Source organism: Nicotiana sylvestris, chromosome 3 (assembly GCF_000393655.2).
Source record: "Nicotiana sylvestris chromosome 3, ASM39365v2, whole genome shotgun sequence".
NCBI lineage: Eukaryota > Viridiplantae > Streptophyta > Magnoliopsida > Solanales > Solanaceae > Nicotiana > Nicotiana sylvestris.
The window spans coordinates 211,894,790-211,913,804 of record NC_091059.1 but is presented as its reverse complement, the minus strand read 5'-3'; the positions used below and the strand labels follow the sequence as shown (position 1 = coordinate 211,913,804).

Here is a 19,015-nt window from a genome sequence, read left to right as displayed (position 1 = left end):
TTTATCTGTGCAACATAGTTTTCTACTCAACAAGCCGGGAGTGTTGAACATGCTCCACCCTCCAGCTTGAGGGGGAGTATTGGAAGTTAGAGGATTATAGAAGCTAGATTAGGAGTTAATTATTATTGAGACCCAAATGTAATTACTAGGAGTTAGGGGGTCTTTTTATTATTTTGTTTTCTCAGTTAGTTGTATATAATTGATTCAGTTAGCACCGTAAATGTAGTTGGAAAATTTCTCAATTCCTTCTTCTTCTTCCTCACGTGTGCAGAGCTCTCTAATGGCAGTTTCTAACAAACTCAATTAAATTCATCCAACTCATGTTCTATTCTCCCCGGACTTGCATTTACACCCAATATACTCCCTCCGATTCATAATAACTGACAATTTTACATTTTTATTTTGGTCCAAAATAAGTGTTCTTTTACATAATCAAGAAAGAATTATTTTTATTTTTCCAAAATTTACTATTATTTACATATTCTAATGAGTCAAGATAGTATTTTTTTTTTTCGTTAGGAGTTTGTATTTCTGTAATAGGTGTGCAAAAGATAAAATGGTTACTTATGTGGACCGGAGGGAGTAACTCCTAATATACAGGTTTCTACCATAAGAAGGTCAGAATAATCTGCATCGAGTATTATATCATTAGTAATACTCCTAGTTAAAAAACTATATACTATATCAACTTCTTCTACTAATAATAACCCGTCCCTATCCTTACTTCACGATCTTTAATTTTTCACCATTGTGTTTTAGTTACATGCCAAGTCGTCTTCTTACTCGTATCATTTTTCGAACTCAAATGGTTAATTATCGCCATGAATCACTGAGGCTTTGAGTCTTAGACTTAATTCAACTATCTGTTTTTGCTAATTAAAAAAAAACATGGAATCTCCGAAATGAGAATATGATTTTAACGTGTGGAGTGGAAAATAGTAACTTTAACAATTTTGTCAAAACGTAAAAAATATAGTATACAGTATTATATGCTGTCCCTATGCCTCAAAGTCTACTTGTTGGAGTATCTGACAAATTTTACAATCCTCGATAAGATGCTACAAAGCAAACTCTGTATATACACATAAAACCACTACCCAACGGGACGGAACCCCCAAACCAACTCATACGCATTTTCTTTCTTTATTTCTTCTTACCCCTTAGCTTTCCAAAAAAACGCCTCATTTCATGCCTTAATTTCTTCCCGCTTTCTTTTTTCTTCCGTTTCTCTTTCATTCCTAAATTTTCTCAATTCACTTTCCTTTCTCATAATCTATGGCTTCTTCTTCTACCAATAATCCTAACGGGTCAGACCCGAGTTTATCCACACCAAATACAACTTTTGTTCAAGCTGACCCGTCAAATTTCCGGGCCGTTGTTCAAAGACTCACTGGCGCAACCCAAGACTCGTCTTTTGTTAAGCTCCCTCTTACTGGGTCTGGACCAGCTGGGCCACCTCGGCGACCGGCTTTTAAGCTGCACGAGCGGAGGCAAATGTGTGCGAGAAAGCTCGAGATCATGCTTAACAATGGGGGTTGTAATGGGCCGCCTGTGGGCTTCGGCACCGGCCCACTTTTGTCACCTTCTTCTTCTTCTTCTTCTGCTAGGAAGAGAAGCTTTTTGGCTTCGCCAGTTTCACCACTGGAAATGCTGACACGTGGCAGCCCAAGAACTCCGAGATCACCTATGGAGGAAGAAGAAAAAGCCATTGCTGAAAAAGGATTTTATTTGCATCCAAGTCCACTTAGTACTCCTAGAGGCTCTGAACCTCCTGAACTCTTGCCTTTATTTCCACTTCAGTCCCCAACTGCTAGAAATGATTCATCATCTTCTTCTTGATTAATTAAAGATGTCTTCTTGTGTCATTTATAAATATTTACTATATAAAAGAAATTAATTATGAAGAGATTGTCTTGTACTAATGGTGGTGTTGGTAGAGTTAATGTGAAATTTGATGTGTCTTACATATTTTGAAATGCCATGTACTAATATTTGTGTCTCACTCTCTTTTTAACAATGAGCATTAATTGTATCTTAATTTTTAACCTTTCATTTTTTTGAGGTGGTTCTCGATAGGTTTTGTGAATATAAGTGAACTCATTATTTACGACTAATTAAACTATGCATGCATATTTAAAAAGTATTTAAAATATTTATGTATTATAAAATCACATATTTAGAACCTGATTTTTTTCAAAGTTGAAGTACTGGGGTTGGGTTGGGTTGGTGTATCTTAAGCTACAGTAATCTTTTTTGCATTATTGGTTACACATTTGAAGAAAGGCCAGTGAAGCAATGATAATTGTTTTGCCTGTTTGGGATAAAGCTCATCCAATGTCCCGCGCTGGTGAAAGCACAGAATTTAGTAAATCATGTTTTACCAAATTATTACCTCTGTTATAAGCTTGTGTCGTAATTAACAACATATAGCTGGTGCCCTAAAATATTATTGTCTTCCTTTTTTATTTTAAATATAAACAATAATATATAACAATAACAACAAACCTAGTGTAATCTCACATAATAGGGTCTGAGGAGGGTAGCGTGTATACATACCTTAGCTCCTACCTTCTCACTTGTGAAAGTAGAGAGTCTGTTTCCGACAAATCCCGGCTAAAAAATAAATAAATGAAGCAGAAATAACAATTGGAATTTTAAATATAAACAGTTGTAAGACAAGAGAAATCAGCAAATGTGTTACTACTTATGGTCAGGCCAACGGCTACGATTCGTGCTTTGCATTGAATGAGCTGCTTTCTCCATGAAGCTTCTGAAAATTTATTGCAAAATCTCCTCCTTACGCTCAAAGGCGGATCCAGGATTTGATGTTTATGGGTTCGTACCGTAATTTCAAATTAATATGCAATAATAACTGGGTTTACAGTCAGATATTTATCAATATTTAGTGAATTTCTTAATATAAATACAGGATCTACGCAAAAATTACTGGATTCCCAGGAACCCGTAATCTATGCACTAGGTCCGCCTCTGCTTACACTCGATTCTAGGTTTTTTAATTTATTACAATTGAGTACATTACAAATTCAAAATGCAATAGGACGTACAGATAGAGTCGCCCAAATTTAATTTGCTGTATACAGTTTCAAATTTTAAGTTGTCAACTTGTTCAGTAAGTAGCAAACATAGCTGCACGAAACTTAAATTGGCAAAATGAATGATCATGCAACTGTTTTCAGAGTGGCAGCCTTGTGTGAAGACGATTTTTTGATAGTGGACATAGTTAAATATACTAGTATCTATGAATGTGCATTGCTCGATAATAATAACATAGAATGATTTAATCAAGTAATTATATGAAGGCACAACAAATATAATGTATAAAATACAATATTGTTTAAATGCCAAAAATTATTATTATATTAGCATAATACGCGAATTCAAAATGATTGGATAACATATGAACCTGCAAAACTGAGCAATTTAGTCATGTTAGATAATTTTATTATATACTTATAATTTAGAAATATACAATGTGATAGATATCTAACCTAAGATTTTTTTTATGGATAATTTTTTTGTCTATATTCCCTTCTAATGCGTTGGTTCTTCTATCATGATCAGAACACTTATTGTCGATGGTGATATCCCTCTTGAAAGTGTAACATATATTGTATGTGCGAGAAAGCATATTGCGGTAAATATTGTCCTACGCTAGAGATTGTTTTTCTTTATATTATTTATTGTTTTGTAAAATACAAGTGTACAGAAAATTATTTTCGAACAAATTTAAAAGGATATTCTTTATTTTTGTAAGAGTAAAAGTTTAATTATAGGGATAAATACATGCTTGGAAACACATTGACCCATCAAGATTTTTATATGTATGATGTTGTCAAAACCTCTACGTACCATTCTTATACCATTAGCCATTAACACTTATAAGTTTTTCAACAGCATGAAGAGCATATTTTTCTTCAAAACTAACTCATATAAAATAGAAGATCAATTTTAAATTTGTCCATTATATACATACACGACACTAACATACATGAGAAACAATAAATTTGATATTGTACATGTGTGATGGAATTCTATTTGATGCTAAATTATCAAATATTCTTCCTCGTAATAGTTGTTGGTATCATCTTCTATTGAGTCGAAACTGAAAAGTATTTTGCTTTAATCAATTAACTTGGCAATCAATATTATGCAGTTGATCCATGCTAGCTAAGATAGCACTTTCTCTCATATAATTTGCATAAATTATTTTTTTATTTAATTATAAAACTATTTCCCTTATTAAGCGATCTTCACGACAAAATAAAGTGAAAAGTTACTGAATAATGGATGTTCTTACTCTTATATTTCTTGTTGGCTGATTTTTTTTTTCCATTTGAGGCTATAAGTATGAATTTATCAAGATAGTATTTACAGTCTTTACTCTCATCGATTATGAAACTATTGTACTACTCGATTTAAATCACTTCATAAAATTATTACTTTTCGACCAACAGTTTTTTGATATCCATATATCTGAAGCTCAGGTCAATTGTTTTAGTTGTCTGATGCTTCGTCATGGATGCTTCATATATCAAATATTATTAACTCTGTTTTCCTTATAAATCTAATACCATCACTCTACTTTGATATATTTGTGAAGGTTGTTTCGGTAGTTTGAAGAGATATGTGGAATATAAAGTGAGTTGTATGACCTCCTCATAAAATTGTTGTTACTTGCTACTACACCACTTGTTGATATTGCTAATGGTTCTTGATCAAATATTTGCAAGTAATGCACGATATATGAATATTTTGTTCGATTCGTCTGGGATTTCTACAAAGGATAATCCCGTTTTACAATAGTTGTCTCTTGCAATATAATCTTTAAAGCTTGCTCGTGTTTAGGATTTAATTTTGATTGTGTATTAAAAAATTTCTCAAGCACTTGTATGGCCTTTTAACCCTTAATACTATCCTAATAGATTTTTTGTGTTTTTTCAATTTCACCTTCAATGTACCCTAAGAGTTTTATAAGCTTGAAATTATTTTTACATTTTGATGAATTTAAAAAAATAATTAATTGAAAGACTTAATTATTTGATCTTAATATAATTAGCTCATATCATATTTTGAATATTTAATCGTAATTATAATTTAGCTACTAAATATCAATGAAAAATTCTACTGTTGGATCTTTATGAGGTAGAAATATTAATGGTATTGAACCTTACCAACCATATCTCTCTCTCACACACACACATACATATTTATATTCTTGATATTTCTTAATTATTGATTGTAATTTTAAAAATTATACAAAAAATTTGATGAATAGTATTTTGAGTAAGAAATCAACTCAAATATAATATGAAAAATGTACTGTTGATATATATAGTCCTAAGATAATATAAAAGGAACTACGATTACGTTATAATTTTTAAATAAAAATAATTGAAATATTAACTAAACCTTTAGTTGGTTGGATTAAAAATGGTATATTTATATTTAGAATAGAAAGGGAAAATGGAATCAAACTTATTCATAGTAATATGTATATTGCTCGCTATATTCTTGTCCAGTTATTAACAGGATTAAATTAATAGTAGTAAATATTGCCGAATGTGTATGTCCTAAAAGTGGCCTAATGTGAATATCCTAAAAGTAATAGGATTAAGGTGTAGTATTTCATTTATGCCCTTTCTTTGAGGGTTATTATGTTCAATATTTTAAGGCTATTTAGTTCATTGACTCTGTATTTGTGCTTTCATAATAATATAGATGATTATACTGAGCTCATACAAACTAATTTTAAATTTTAAATTCATTCTGTATAGCAATGAATAGTAATGTCTCTGGTAAAAACTTACCCTCACCCATGGTTTAAATTATCAAATCAGTGAATACAAGACCTATGTCGCTATATCATTTTATTATATTACTTACTGTAGCAGCTTCGGATATTGTAGACTAAGGCAAATGATTGGTATGAGGTTTCTTTTGGTATTTCACTTTTTTTTTTTTTGGTTCGAGTTGAATGTATAGCTATTATATTGAGTAAAAAGAAAATTAGACTTTCTTATTAAATCTACTTTTCTTAGATTAAAGCCGTGAATACGAGCAATGTCGCCGCCTACTTGAAGTACGGTACCGGTATTTATAATCTTCTCTATTATATTGTTCAATCATTCACGAATAGTATTGCTAATTTCGTCATCTCGAATAGTTACCATGATTCTTTCTTTATTATTTTTTGAAAGAAAAAAATAATACCTACAGTAGAAAGACTAATAAGTTATTTCTTTCATTATTTCTAATATGCCAATATTGGCAGTAATAGTACATAAATGTAACTCGTTGTTCGAACAACTATTTAGAGGTCCTGGAGCTCCTCATAAGGCTCGTTGGAAAACCCGTTATCGAACTTGATTAATCGAATTTGAACTTCCACTAAATCAAGCATGATAATATGTACATTCCTACATAATTTGCAACTTGACCTATATGACCATTTTCTTGTTTATTTGGTGTATATGTATGTATGTGCGTAAGCTTCTTGTTTAAAACGCGTATAGATTAGGCACATTATTTACTTACGGACACGTAAAGAGAAGGAATTTTTACCTTAGGGAAGACTCTCACAGGTCCTTTGAAAGAAAACGTCATCTCAATTAGTTGACAAACTAGACTTACAAGAAAAGGACAATCAATGGTTCGTAAATTCTGCACATAAAGTTCAAAATAAAAAGAAAAAAAACAACAACAACAAAAAAAAAATGCAGACTTTCTAGAATGCACGCGATATATGGTTGCCCGTAAACTTTTACTATTGTTTAAACATTGATTAATTAGTACATACTCTTACTTTATTGTGTCACTTAATTAATCATGATAAGTTGATATGATTTGACGCAAATGGTGGATGTGAGGGATTAGTAAGTATCCGACGGTTGACGTTTCAAAATCAAATTTGCCTACGATCAATATTAACTAAAACACCAACTTTCAAAAATTACTCCAAAATCACATTATTTGTATGCCTAGAAGTAAAGCAGTCATACAACTCGCGCACTCGCTTTACTAAAGACATGCATGACTCATATCTTTAGTGCCACTGCCAGCTATGAAACGACGGAGCCCCAAAATCCTTGTGGAGCATAGAACCAAGCTGATTGAGTTTTGTATCTGAATCGAGTTTTTCCAATAAATGGCAATAGGAACTCTTTTTCACTTTGTTAGATCTCAAGCGAGACACCTAAAATCCAGGAATTTCCTGTCAGGTTAGTATTTCATTTCTGTATAATTGCCCCTTCTATATATTTTTGGGACGCCTCAGGCAAATCTCACATTGACAAAACACTAGAGAAATGCTAGGTATATAAGTAAATAAGTCTTGAACCCTAGTGATGCGTTTTAAAACCGTGCAAGTCTAAACCAAAAACGGATAATATCACTAGTGAGCTGAGTTGTTACAGTTTTTTTAGTGTACACAAGTACATACTCCACCTGATTTCTAGGAATGAAAATGAAAGTAAGCAACACTCTTCTGTTAATGATCTTGTGAATAACTGTATATTCCAAACTTTTCAGAGATTATGATCCTACGTGCTAAATGGAAACATGGGCCAATGTACCCTTCAGCCAGTGTGGGCGTATCTATTCCTTCTTGACTCGAACCATATATATGTATTTGTAGTTCAAAAAATAAAAAATGTGCCTGCTATCGCTAAGAATTAATGAGTATGTATACGGTGAAAATCGAGAAGTTCGACTTTGGAGTTACTGTGGCACTCTACGCCCGACCTCGAGAAGCTTGAAGCAGAACATGAAGTGCGACCCCGAGTTGCGTCCCTCGAGGGAGCACATCGAAGGTTCACTATGGTCATCCTCGAGGTAGTATAGAATTGATGATCGTCACGGAAGGGCGGAAAAACTCCAAAGGACGCGTGGTTAGAGCTGATAAGGTCTGTAAAGTTAGTACAAACCCGTACAAGTCTGTTACACAGCTATACCAATAGCATTTCTCTGTCATGATTAGACATGTACTATATTGGGATTCACCCCTCCTATATAAAGGGGACCCAAACATTCTTGTAGGGGGACTTTTTCACTAGGCAACATATACAATATTGAATACAATAGAACATTCTCTGTTTTTCTTGCCTAAACATTCTCAACAATTACTCTACGAATTTATTGCATTGTTCTTCATTTATTACTTCTCATTTATTGTGTTCGTCTATTGTTCTTCATTTATTTCTCATCATCAAATTTTAAAGGCTGCCCTCGAGGTCCCATATTGCCGAGCTCGAGGCCCCCAGTCTTGTGACCACATTGGTTTGCTTATCATTTCTTATTCATTTATACTTAGCATTATTCACGTAACAACTAGTATTGAGATAAATCACGTATTTTTAGAACCACAAATCAAATATAATTGTTAGCACCATTTTCAAGGTAAACAGTTTGACGCCCACCGTGGGGCTAAAAATAATAGTGATTGTTTTGGTGCTAGTTTTCTGATAACACACGTTATTTTTCACACTTTTTCTTGTCAAAGATTCTTTGATTTCAGGCTTAATCATGTATAACACACAAAACGCACCTCTTCACGACAGTGAGGGACTTGGAGAAAATAACGGCATAGGGCTCAATGTACCACCTGTAAACCCTGAGGGAGTACCAAACGTGGAGCCAGTTGATATCAGCTCCCACAACACTCTAAACATGGAAGCAGGTGCAGAGCCCTCAAGGAATGCACGTAGGGAAACCCAGGCTACATGCCAAGGAGTACGAGGAATGGAAGAGGGAGGAGTCATCCTCCAAGTAATATTCGAAATGTTGCAAGCTTAGCAAGTCGCCATCGCTCAACTTCAAAGTTAGAACAAAACCCCTAACACCGCCGAACCAGTAAACATGCAGCACGAACCAGTGCTGGAAAGACCCGATGAATGCGGCTCGGGGACTGACCCATCAATCATGAAAGTGCTCGAGGAATTGACCAAAAGAATCGAGTCAGGGGAAAAGAAGATAGAGGCTAATGATAAAAAAGTGGAGACTTATAACTCGAGGGTTGATCAGATCTCGGGCGCACCCCCCGATTCTGAAGGGTGTAGATTCAAAGAAGTTTGTGCAAAGACCATTCCCATCAAGCGCGGCTCCGAAGCCCATCCCGAAGAAATTCTAATGCCCGATATCCTAAAGTATAATGGGACCACGGACTCCAATAAGCACATTACATCTTACACTTGTGTTGTAAAAGTGAATGACTTAAAGGATGCCGAGATTGAATCCGTCATGCTGAAGAAATTTGGAGAAACACTGTCGAAGGGAGCCATGATGTAGTATCACAACCTACCCCCGAACTTGATGGATTCGTTTTCCATGTTGGCAGATTCTTTTGTGAAGGAGCATGCCGAAGCCATCAAGGTTGCTACAAGGAAGTCCGATGTTTTCAAAGTCAAGCAAAGGGAGAACGAGATGCTGAGGGAATTTGTATCTCGTTTCCAGATGGTGCGAATGGAATTGCCACCGGTCTCCGATTACTGATTAGTGCAGGCCTTCATCCAAGGATTGAATGAGCAAATCTCGATAGCTTCGAAGCAGCTAAAGCAGAATTTGGTTGAGTATCCCACCGCAGCCTGGGCAGATGTACACAACAAATATCAATCGAAGATCAGGGTTGAGGACGACCAACTGAAAGCCCCTTCTGGCTCAGTATATCCTAGCAGGCTCTTAACAAAGGAATCAAAGTCTATAGAAAGGGATTCGAGATCAGGCAAAGAAAGGTATCAGCCAAACTTCAAAGATCAAAGAGACATTTTATGGCGGAATATACCTCAAAACGATCGAGGTCAAAAATCCAGGGGACTTATGAGCAAGATCGGGTTCAATGGACATTCGAGGCCTGTGGAGGCACCCCGACTTTCAGAATACAACTTCAACATCGATATCTCGGACATCGTATCAGCCATGGGTAGAATCAGGGATACCAGATGGCCAAAACCCACACAGTAAGATCCTTCCCAAAGGAACCCCAACCTGATGTGCGAATACCATAGCATCCATGGTCATAGGACCGATGATTGTAGACAACTCCGAGAGGAGGTGGCCCGGCTAATCAACGAAGGGCACCTTCGAGAATTCCTCAACAATTATGCTAAGAACGACTTTCGAGAAAGAGAGGTGATAGAAGAACCACAACACGTCATCCACATGATCGTTGGAGGGCCGACGCCCCACATGGACCCGTTATCAAGCAGACGAAAATATCCATCACCAGGGAAAAGCAAACTCGGAGTTACATATCAGAGGATGCTCTCACATTCAGCAAAGAGGACATTGAGACCTTGTCTCAGCCTCATAATGACGCACTGGTAATTTCTTTTCTTTTAGATAAATTTCAAATTAAATGTGTGCTCATGGATCCAGGTAGCTTGGCCAACATAATCAGGCCGAGGGTGGTGAAGCAGCTCGGACTGCTCGACCAGATGGTACCCACCTCTCGAGTCCTCAGTGGATTTGATATGTCGAGTGAGACAACAAAAGGGGAGATCATCCTCCTAGTCAACGTGACCGGTACAATCCAAGATACAAAGTTTCACGTCATCGAGGGTGACATGAGATACAATGCCTTACTTGGAAGGCCTTGGATACATAGTATGAGGGCAGTACCATCAACCCTTCATCAAACGATGAAATTTCCAACCAAGAATGGAGTAAAAGTAGTGTACAAGGAGTAGCACACAGCGAGAGAGACGTTCGCGGTGCACGACATAGCACCGGCATCGACACCCTATACATCGAAGAAGCTAAAAGATAAGCAAACAGCCAAGTAGCAACCGCAACCAACATTCTCGGCTACATCCGAACGGGTGAATAAAGGACTGTGCCGCGTCCGCGGAGCAAGCAATTGAAATTTATCAAGTCTCCAATGCCATCATTTCTAAGGTACAACCCTCTCCCTTTTCATTTGTATTTTAAACTAACTTATTGCAGGTGTTCGATTGAGAGGAATCGAAGCGCCCTCTAACTCAAAGTACTTGGGTTTTAAAGCATGCATTGCACTCTTTTTCCCTTAGACCGAATTTTATCCCGAACGGGTTTTACCAGAAAGTTTTTTAACGAGGCAACATCCATATGATACCTAAGGAGAACTCATCAAGTATTCGAGTCTCCTCTTCGATCAACCTCAAATACTGGGGGGCATCACCCCTTGGAAGAAACCGAACTATGCCTAGGAGGACCTCGATACGAGAATGTTGTATTGGGCCAAACGGTCAAATGAACCGTGTCTATGTAAAGTAATCGAGCCTCCAAAGGCAAAAGACATGTATGCATATATCAAGTAATTGAGGAAGCCCCTTTGCCTATCAAAACCCTTTGTGCCTCAAAGAAATTCACTACTTGCTCATAAGACAGCTCAAGGGTGCCGAGCCCCCTTTTTCCTCGCGGAATCGGGTTCTGACATTTGGTTGGGATAGCTCTTTCCTTTTGGGAAGGGGGTCTTGCAATTTTGGAGAGTCGCCACCTAACGATTTTAAGGTGCGTTAGGGCACCTATAAGGTTCATCTACAACTACCTTTTGGTAACCAGAGATAGGGTAAGAGCTTGAAATTATCCTAAAGGGAATGTGTTAGGCACCCCTCAGGATCCACTAGTGTGGTTCCCGGCCAAATAGTTTTTGTGAATTTGTGCAATTAGCAAATAAACAAGTATGACTCAAATAGTAGGGGACTTGAATTTAAATACACAAGTGTTTGAAAATAATTAGTGAAAGGCGAAATTTTGAAAAGAGTTACAATCTAAAGCATGCTTATGAATGTAAAAGGGGTGTCCGAGGTTTGTTTGTAATATGGATCACATTAATACAATACCCGGTATGACACTCCTCGAAGAGGGGATACACATGGTACTAACCCACCGGTCATCATATCCATATTTATCCGTTCCCGCCCCGTGAAGGTAATCAAAGCGAAGGTTGGTCTCGACCCCTATTGCATGTTGTTACCCGTCCCTTCCTATCAGTACCGGAGGAATTTAGGACTCATATCCTAAAAGAGGGGGTTCTAGGCAAACCCTCAGGTTTAAAGGAAAAATACTAAGCGACAAACAAGAACATATAGGACTGCATTTAGGAGGAAAAGACAGAAGCAAGTAGAAGGCTCAGGTATACCTCCACAAATAATGCACATAGACAGCATGACTTATACACAATTAAGGTCTGAATTTAAATGCATGGTATCTAAGTGATAGCATGAGAACCAGATTTATTACATGATTCAGAAAAGAAATCCGAATCAGGCTTACCTACTAATTTTAACATGTTGACAGTTAAACAAAGGCAATTCTGGTTTTATTTAAAGTTGATTACCTAAGGCTTGCCTAGGCATAAAATAATGTACAATAGTTATTCAGGATTATTAAAAGATAGTTTGGAAATTATTTTACCCTAAGGGCATGTTGTTATAGTTGATATGAATGTAGAGATTATTACCAATTATTTTAAACGGGATAATCAAGTGTGAAGCTGTTTCTACCTCTTTTATGATCAGAAGTTTACACTGAGTGTGAATGCAGGTACGAATAAGATCCTAAAACATGGTATCTAAGATGTATGTATAAAACTCATGATGTAGAATTCCTAGAGCATGATTTCTAAATGCATATGGCAGGATTGTAGAATTTCCTATGAGCAGGATTTCTAAATGCACGTGGCAGCGTAGAACATAATAGTAAAGTGCTAATTATTAGTAGATTTTTTACATGATTTTGTAAAGGTGCACATGCTGAAATAATAAACATGATACCTAAGGGCATGATTTCTAATGCATGTATGAACCCTAAGCATGGTTTCTATTGCGCAATTAGGAACATAAACATAATAACATGTTTTATACCCTTAACAACTATAACATGCATATTTACCCCATCTTTTCACTAGCCAACCCCAATACTGGTTTACAACAAATTATTATAGGCTAACATGAAATGAATTACATAAGTAGAAATGAAAATAGGAAGTTATACTATAGGAAGCCTGATTAGGACTTCCTCTCTGAGTTATACAATCAATCACCTCAAGTGCCAAGATTGTCCCATTGCCTTTCTCATATCCGGGTGTGTCAGAGTTCCCTAAGGACCTCAAGGGATCCCGGGCAGTGCTCACACCAAGATTGTATAACCAAGATAGAGTACGTGCAGTGTGGAAGGGCCAGCTTTTGTGTGTCCAAGTTCAGAGGGAGCCCAAGGGTCCCAAAGCAAGGCTCACACAAAATGGTCAGAACCTAGTGATCTAAGAGTATAAGTGAGAGTGCTTGACATAGATTTAAAAGAGTTGAGTTGGAAAACAATTTGAACAGCATGTTTGAAATAAGCTTGCAAAATAGCAAAAGAGTTTGCCTTAGGGAAAATCAGTTTTGAAAGGAGGAGGGAATAGGAGTACCAACAACTTAAAACAAACAAGCACACACCAGTCAAATTCAAAGAATACGATCATTTCAACATTTACAAGTAGGGAAGTAAGGGGGTGGCGGAATATAGGTTTGAAACCACATAGATAGGGAAAAAATTTGACACAACAAGCATACAGAACAACTTTGAGTCTTCTAAGCAAATCAGTCATGATAACAACTATTTAAAACATGGGGAAGAATGTAGTAGGATCATATTGAAGACAAGAGTTTTGTTGAACAAAATTTGACATACTATTAGGGCCAATAGAATGCACCAGAAGACTAAGTGACTACATGGTTATACCAGTTAAAGAAAAATGGGGTTAGGGAACTAAGTGAGCATGCTGGACAAGTATCAAGAAACTAAGTAAAATCCGATATGATGATTACACATAAGGCAAAATTTAGACATACTTAGTAACAACAAAACATTGGGACAAGTTAAAGAACTAGTATAGTAACAAGAAGGGATGTGTAGGCATATAACACATGAAGTTTGAGTTTCAGAATTGAACCAGGAACATACTAGTTAAAGAAGCAAAGTGAAAAAAAGTAAAGCAAGTAGAGTTCCACAACCTAGCCTTGGCTTTCAGCCGGCTAGACAAGCAATATCACAAGTAGCAGAGAAAGAAGAGAAAGTCTGAGTGTGTGTGTGTATGTGTTTGAACTAATTGTTCATGTCCTGGTTTGAAAGTAGAGGAGAGTATATATAGTAGTTTAGGAGTGGAGCAGAATAAGGTAAAGAAATCATAATGCAGCAATCAAGGAAATCACATATGAAATTAGCATTGTCTTTCTTCAATTAAGGACAAATACCCAATGGTTAAAGGACATGAGTCACTTAAGGAAAGAAAATCAAATCAGACCCAAGTAAAGAGGTAAGCAAACAGAAGTTTAATTAAGGAAATAATCGTGAAGAATTAGTGACATTATGGACAATGCGATAATAAGAATAATCAGAGTTATAAATAAGAGAATGAATCAATAATCATTACATAATTTTAAATTAGCAAATCAGTTAATCGAGATTCAAAATAATGCTGATTTGAAGAGAGGGAAAATATCAGTTTTCCATAAATAAACAAATAGGCAAAAAATAGAATTTCATAAACATGCATAAACTTGCCTAGGGATCGACTCAGAAACCCTAGTAGAGATGAACTAGGGTAAAAGTCACAAGATACTGAATTAGGCTAAAGGGGGAAATTATGAAAGTCAAAGAAAAACACCAACAATGCAACAAGAAGCTCGGAAAGACTTAGAATCAAAACAAAAACATAAGAAAATTAGGACTTTAACACAAACTAGTTAAGGTCCAGACAATTTCAGCAGAAATCAGTAAATAATGCCTAAGAACATTAGATTAACACTCGAAAATCATAAATACTTTGAGAAGACGAGTTTCAGTAAACCCTAGTTTAGAAAAGAGCAACTAAAATCGAAATAGTTACTCAAAACAGGAGATTTTTTAAAGGAAAACGTTTAATAACACTGGAATCATCTCAGATCTATAAAGATCTGAGAAGAATCGAATAGTAGTGAGTCTAGGGTTTCGAAAAATAGTAAAGATGAAGAAAAATCGATTAAAAACTCATGGATACACTTAGATCTAAGACAGATCTAAAGAAAAGTGAAAAATCTCAAGAGCTAGGGTTTCAAAGAACCCAAAGAAGGTGAGAAAACATTAGATCGTTACCGGTTTTAGCCGGAAAGGCCATGGATCTTACTCGAACAGCCATAGATGGCCGGAATGTAGCATAAAAGACCATGGATAGAAGTTGAACAAGATTTGGACTAGATCTCTTCGAGATCTTTCCACGAAATCACAAAAACGGGCAACCAGGAGACGTAGGAGACAAGTATACGTCTCAAACAGCCATGGGAATCCATGGATTGAGTGAGGATCAAAGGGGATTGAACTGGCTTTAGGTGGCGGTGACTAGGGTTTGAGTTAGATTTTAGAGAGAATTGGAGAGGAAAGGGGATTCAAGGGCGGCAGATTGTAACAAATGAGTTAGGTTAGGGGGTCATTTAGGTTAAAAAAAAAGTAAGGGGAAATAGGGGCCATTGATCTCTAAGATCAACGGCTAGGATGAGACGGGTAGGTGGGGTTCCAGATTTGGGCATGGGTAAAGAGGGTGTGCCAATTTTCCCCTATTAATTTATAAAAAATAGTAAATAGTTTCTAAAAACTAATTTAAAGGGCTAAATTTATTTATAATACATAATTAACAATTTTAAAAATACAGGATCCAATTTATGCTTATAAAACCTAATTAAATCTAAAAAAGGCTAATATTGTAATTTTGTACAATTTAGCTTTAAAAATACTAAATAAAATTGTAAAAATTACTTTAGCCATATTTTGGCATAAACATAGAAATACAATAGATGAATTATCAAAACAATAATTTTGAAAATAATCATTGGGGATTTTATGTATAAAAAGGAAAAAAATAAATCAATTTAAACATTTAAAATTATGAAAAAAATAATAAAACCTTTGGACATGCTTATATATGCATATATATATATATGCTATTTTGAAGGTATTTTTCATATTGAAAATATATAGGGAAAAATTAGGTATCAACAGCTGCCCTTCTTTAACCGGGAAGAATGAAAGAGTTTCCGGGTAAAGAACTGATGGCCAATTTTGATCGAACGAAATGGTTTGAAGAGGTTTAGGCCGCACCCTGGATTCTGAGTTGCCTACATATCCCTGGTTTCATAGGAATTAGGCCGTATGTAATTCAGGATTCGTCGACGGAGTATACTAATAAAAACCTTTCAAGAACGGACACAATACCTAGGGCCGGGTGAGTGGATGGTTTACGGGAATGGTTAGGTTTGATATGGCTGTAGGCACCGGAGCGGGATCGCTCCTGCCGGGATGGCCGTTGCTCGCCACCTTACCTGCAAATAAGCAATACAAGTATATACTGTGCATAAATTTAAACATGATGCAAATTCCCGTTGGACCATGAATGTTGTCTTTGGACGGTTTGGAATGACGTCCTCAGACCATGATGTCTTGGGCCATGAAGTGTATGATAAAGGATTCGCAGGCCATGAAATGATGTTCTCGGGCTATGAGGATGGTTCCTCCGAACCATGACACCTTTTAGTAATGATATGCAAAAGATTGAAAGAGATCTTCAGGCCATGACATAGTGTTCTCGGGCTATAAAGATGGTACCTCCGAACGATGATGTCTTTGGATGTGTTGGTGATATTTCAGCCCATGAAGGATGCAGTAATATGATGCGGACAAGACAGAGCTTAGACTTGCGAATTGAAGAGCAGAGCTTAGCCCGTAAGAGAAGCGAGATAAATAGTGCTTGGGATAATGCTTAGTTTCAAAGAAAATTGGAGGCAAAGCTTAGACTCAGAAGGCAGAATGATAGCCTTACGCAAAAATGTGAATGCAGATGGAGGTAGAGCTTAACATCGGAAGGCAGAATGGTAGCCTTATGCAAGTAGGAAGGCAGAATGGTAGTCTTATGCAAAGATGCGAATGCAGATGGAGGTAGAGCTTAACCTCGGAAGGCAGAATGATAGCCTTATGCAAATAGGAAGGCAGAATGGTAGCCTTATGCAATGCAAATGCATATGGAGACAATGTTTAGTCTCGAAAGGCAAAATGGTAGCCTTATACAAATTGAAAGGCAAAATAGTAGCCTTATGCAATGCAAATGCAGATGGAGGTAGAGCTTAACCTCGGAAGGCAGAATGGTAGCCTTATGCAGATTGAAAGGCAGAATAATAGCCTTATGCAATGCGGATGCAGATGGAGACAGTGTTCAGTCTCAGAAGGCAAAGTGGTAGCCTTATGCAAGAAATAAGATAACAACCGACGTAGAGTTTTCTTAGCTGGGAGCATTATGGCATACAGAACATCATTGGTGTGTACTGACAGCAAATGTTGGTAAGTGCAGCGGTTCAGAGAGTCGTATTCTTGAACAATGTTTATTCCATGGGTGTACAGTATGTTTGATTATTTCGCAATCCTAATGCCTACATCCAAAGAAAAATCATGAGTTTTGTAAGGGGGAAGATTAGTTCTTATCCTTGCTGGCCTTGCTTGACTCGTTCGTCTTTGATCTGGTGATACCATCTGTATCATTGGGGTAGCGTTGCTAAACAAAGCAGTTTCAATAATAAGCGTGCATGATTTTGTAAAAATATGACATAAATGTATAGTTAAAAATAGCTTTTAGATGAACCGACGACTGTGACGTGGTTCAGGACGTTGTAACCTCTCTTGCTACAGAATTTTGAGGGTCCTCCTCAAAATTCTGCCCCAGTTTGATGAGTTGATGTTTCTAACTGCTGCTCGTGAGGCGATTGACTAAAATTACTTCGGAATTTTGAGGGTCCTTCTTAAAATTCTGCCCTAGTTTTCAACTGCGGGGGAAATGGAATTTTTATTGAATTGTGACCGAACCTATAGGGCTGCCTACATATCCCTTCTTAAATAGGAATCAGGTCAGACGTAGTTCAATTTACATCATATAAGGAAAGCATAAAGATTATACATAGTACCGCTTGACTGCATCTGAATTGATCGGCTTTGGCTAGACTTCCTCGTCCATTTCTGCAAGTATGAGGGCTCCATATGTCAAAACTCGGTGAACCATGTATGGACCCTACCAGTTGGGAGAGAAATCCCTTTGGCTTCATCTTGATGCGGAAATTTTTTCTTTAACACCTGCTGCCCCGGTGTGAACTGTCTTGGCTTGACTCTTTTGTTGAAGGCTTTGGACATTCTGTTCTGGTAGAATTGACCATGGCAGACTGCATTCATTCTCTTTCCGTCTATAAGGGCTAGTTGCTCATAATGACATTTTACCCACTCTGCATCGTCGAGCTCAGCTTCATATATGATCCTTAGGGAAGGAATTTCTACCTCAGCGGGAATGACAGCCTTTGTACCATAAACCAGCATATAGGGGGTTGCCCCGGTTGATGTACGGACTGTGGTGCGATACCCCTGTAGAGCAAATGATAACTTCTAATACCACTGTTTATGCTTCTCTATCATTTTACTCAATATCTTCTTGATATTCTTGTTGGCGATTTCTACAGCTCCATTTATCTGAGGCCTGTAGGATGTGGAATTCTTGTTTATGATCTTGAAAGTTTCACACATAGCTCTCATCAAGTTGCTATTGAGGTTGGAGCCATTATCAGTAATGATTGACTATGGGATTCCGAATCGACAAACGATGCGGTCGCGGACAAAATCCGCCATGACTTTCTTAGTCACTGCTTTGTAAGATGCTGCTTCAACCCATTTGGTGAAATAGTCTATGGCAAACCTATGTTCGTTAGAAGCAGCAGGATCGACTGGTCCAATAACATCTATCCCCCAAGCAGCGAACGACCACGATGAGCTTGTTGTGTTAAGCTCGCTTGGAGGTACCTTAATCATGTCTGCATATATCTGACAGCGGTGGCATTTTCGAACATACTGGATGCAGTCCGTCTCCATAGTCATCCAAAGTAACCATCCCGGAGTATCTTCTTTGCTAAGACAAAACCATTCATATATGGACCGCATGTCCCATCATGAATTTCCTCTAGTAGCTTGGATGCTTCCT

At 36.9% G+C, this 19,015-nt stretch overlaps 1 protein-coding gene across 1 annotated transcript; it reads left to right on the top strand.

Moving 5' to 3' along the window:
* Positions 1-1,002: 1,002 nt before the first annotated feature.
* On the top strand, positions 1,003-1,989 carry LOC104211350 (VQ motif-containing protein 11). Its single transcript, XM_009760391.2, has one exon. It carries the CDS (start codon positions 1,276-1,278, stop codon positions 1,837-1,839), a length of 564 nt encoding a protein of 187 aa, XP_009758693.1. The 5' UTR covers positions 1,003-1,275; the 3' UTR covers positions 1,840-1,989.
* The last annotated feature ends 17,026 nt before the right edge of the window (positions 1,990-19,015 follow it).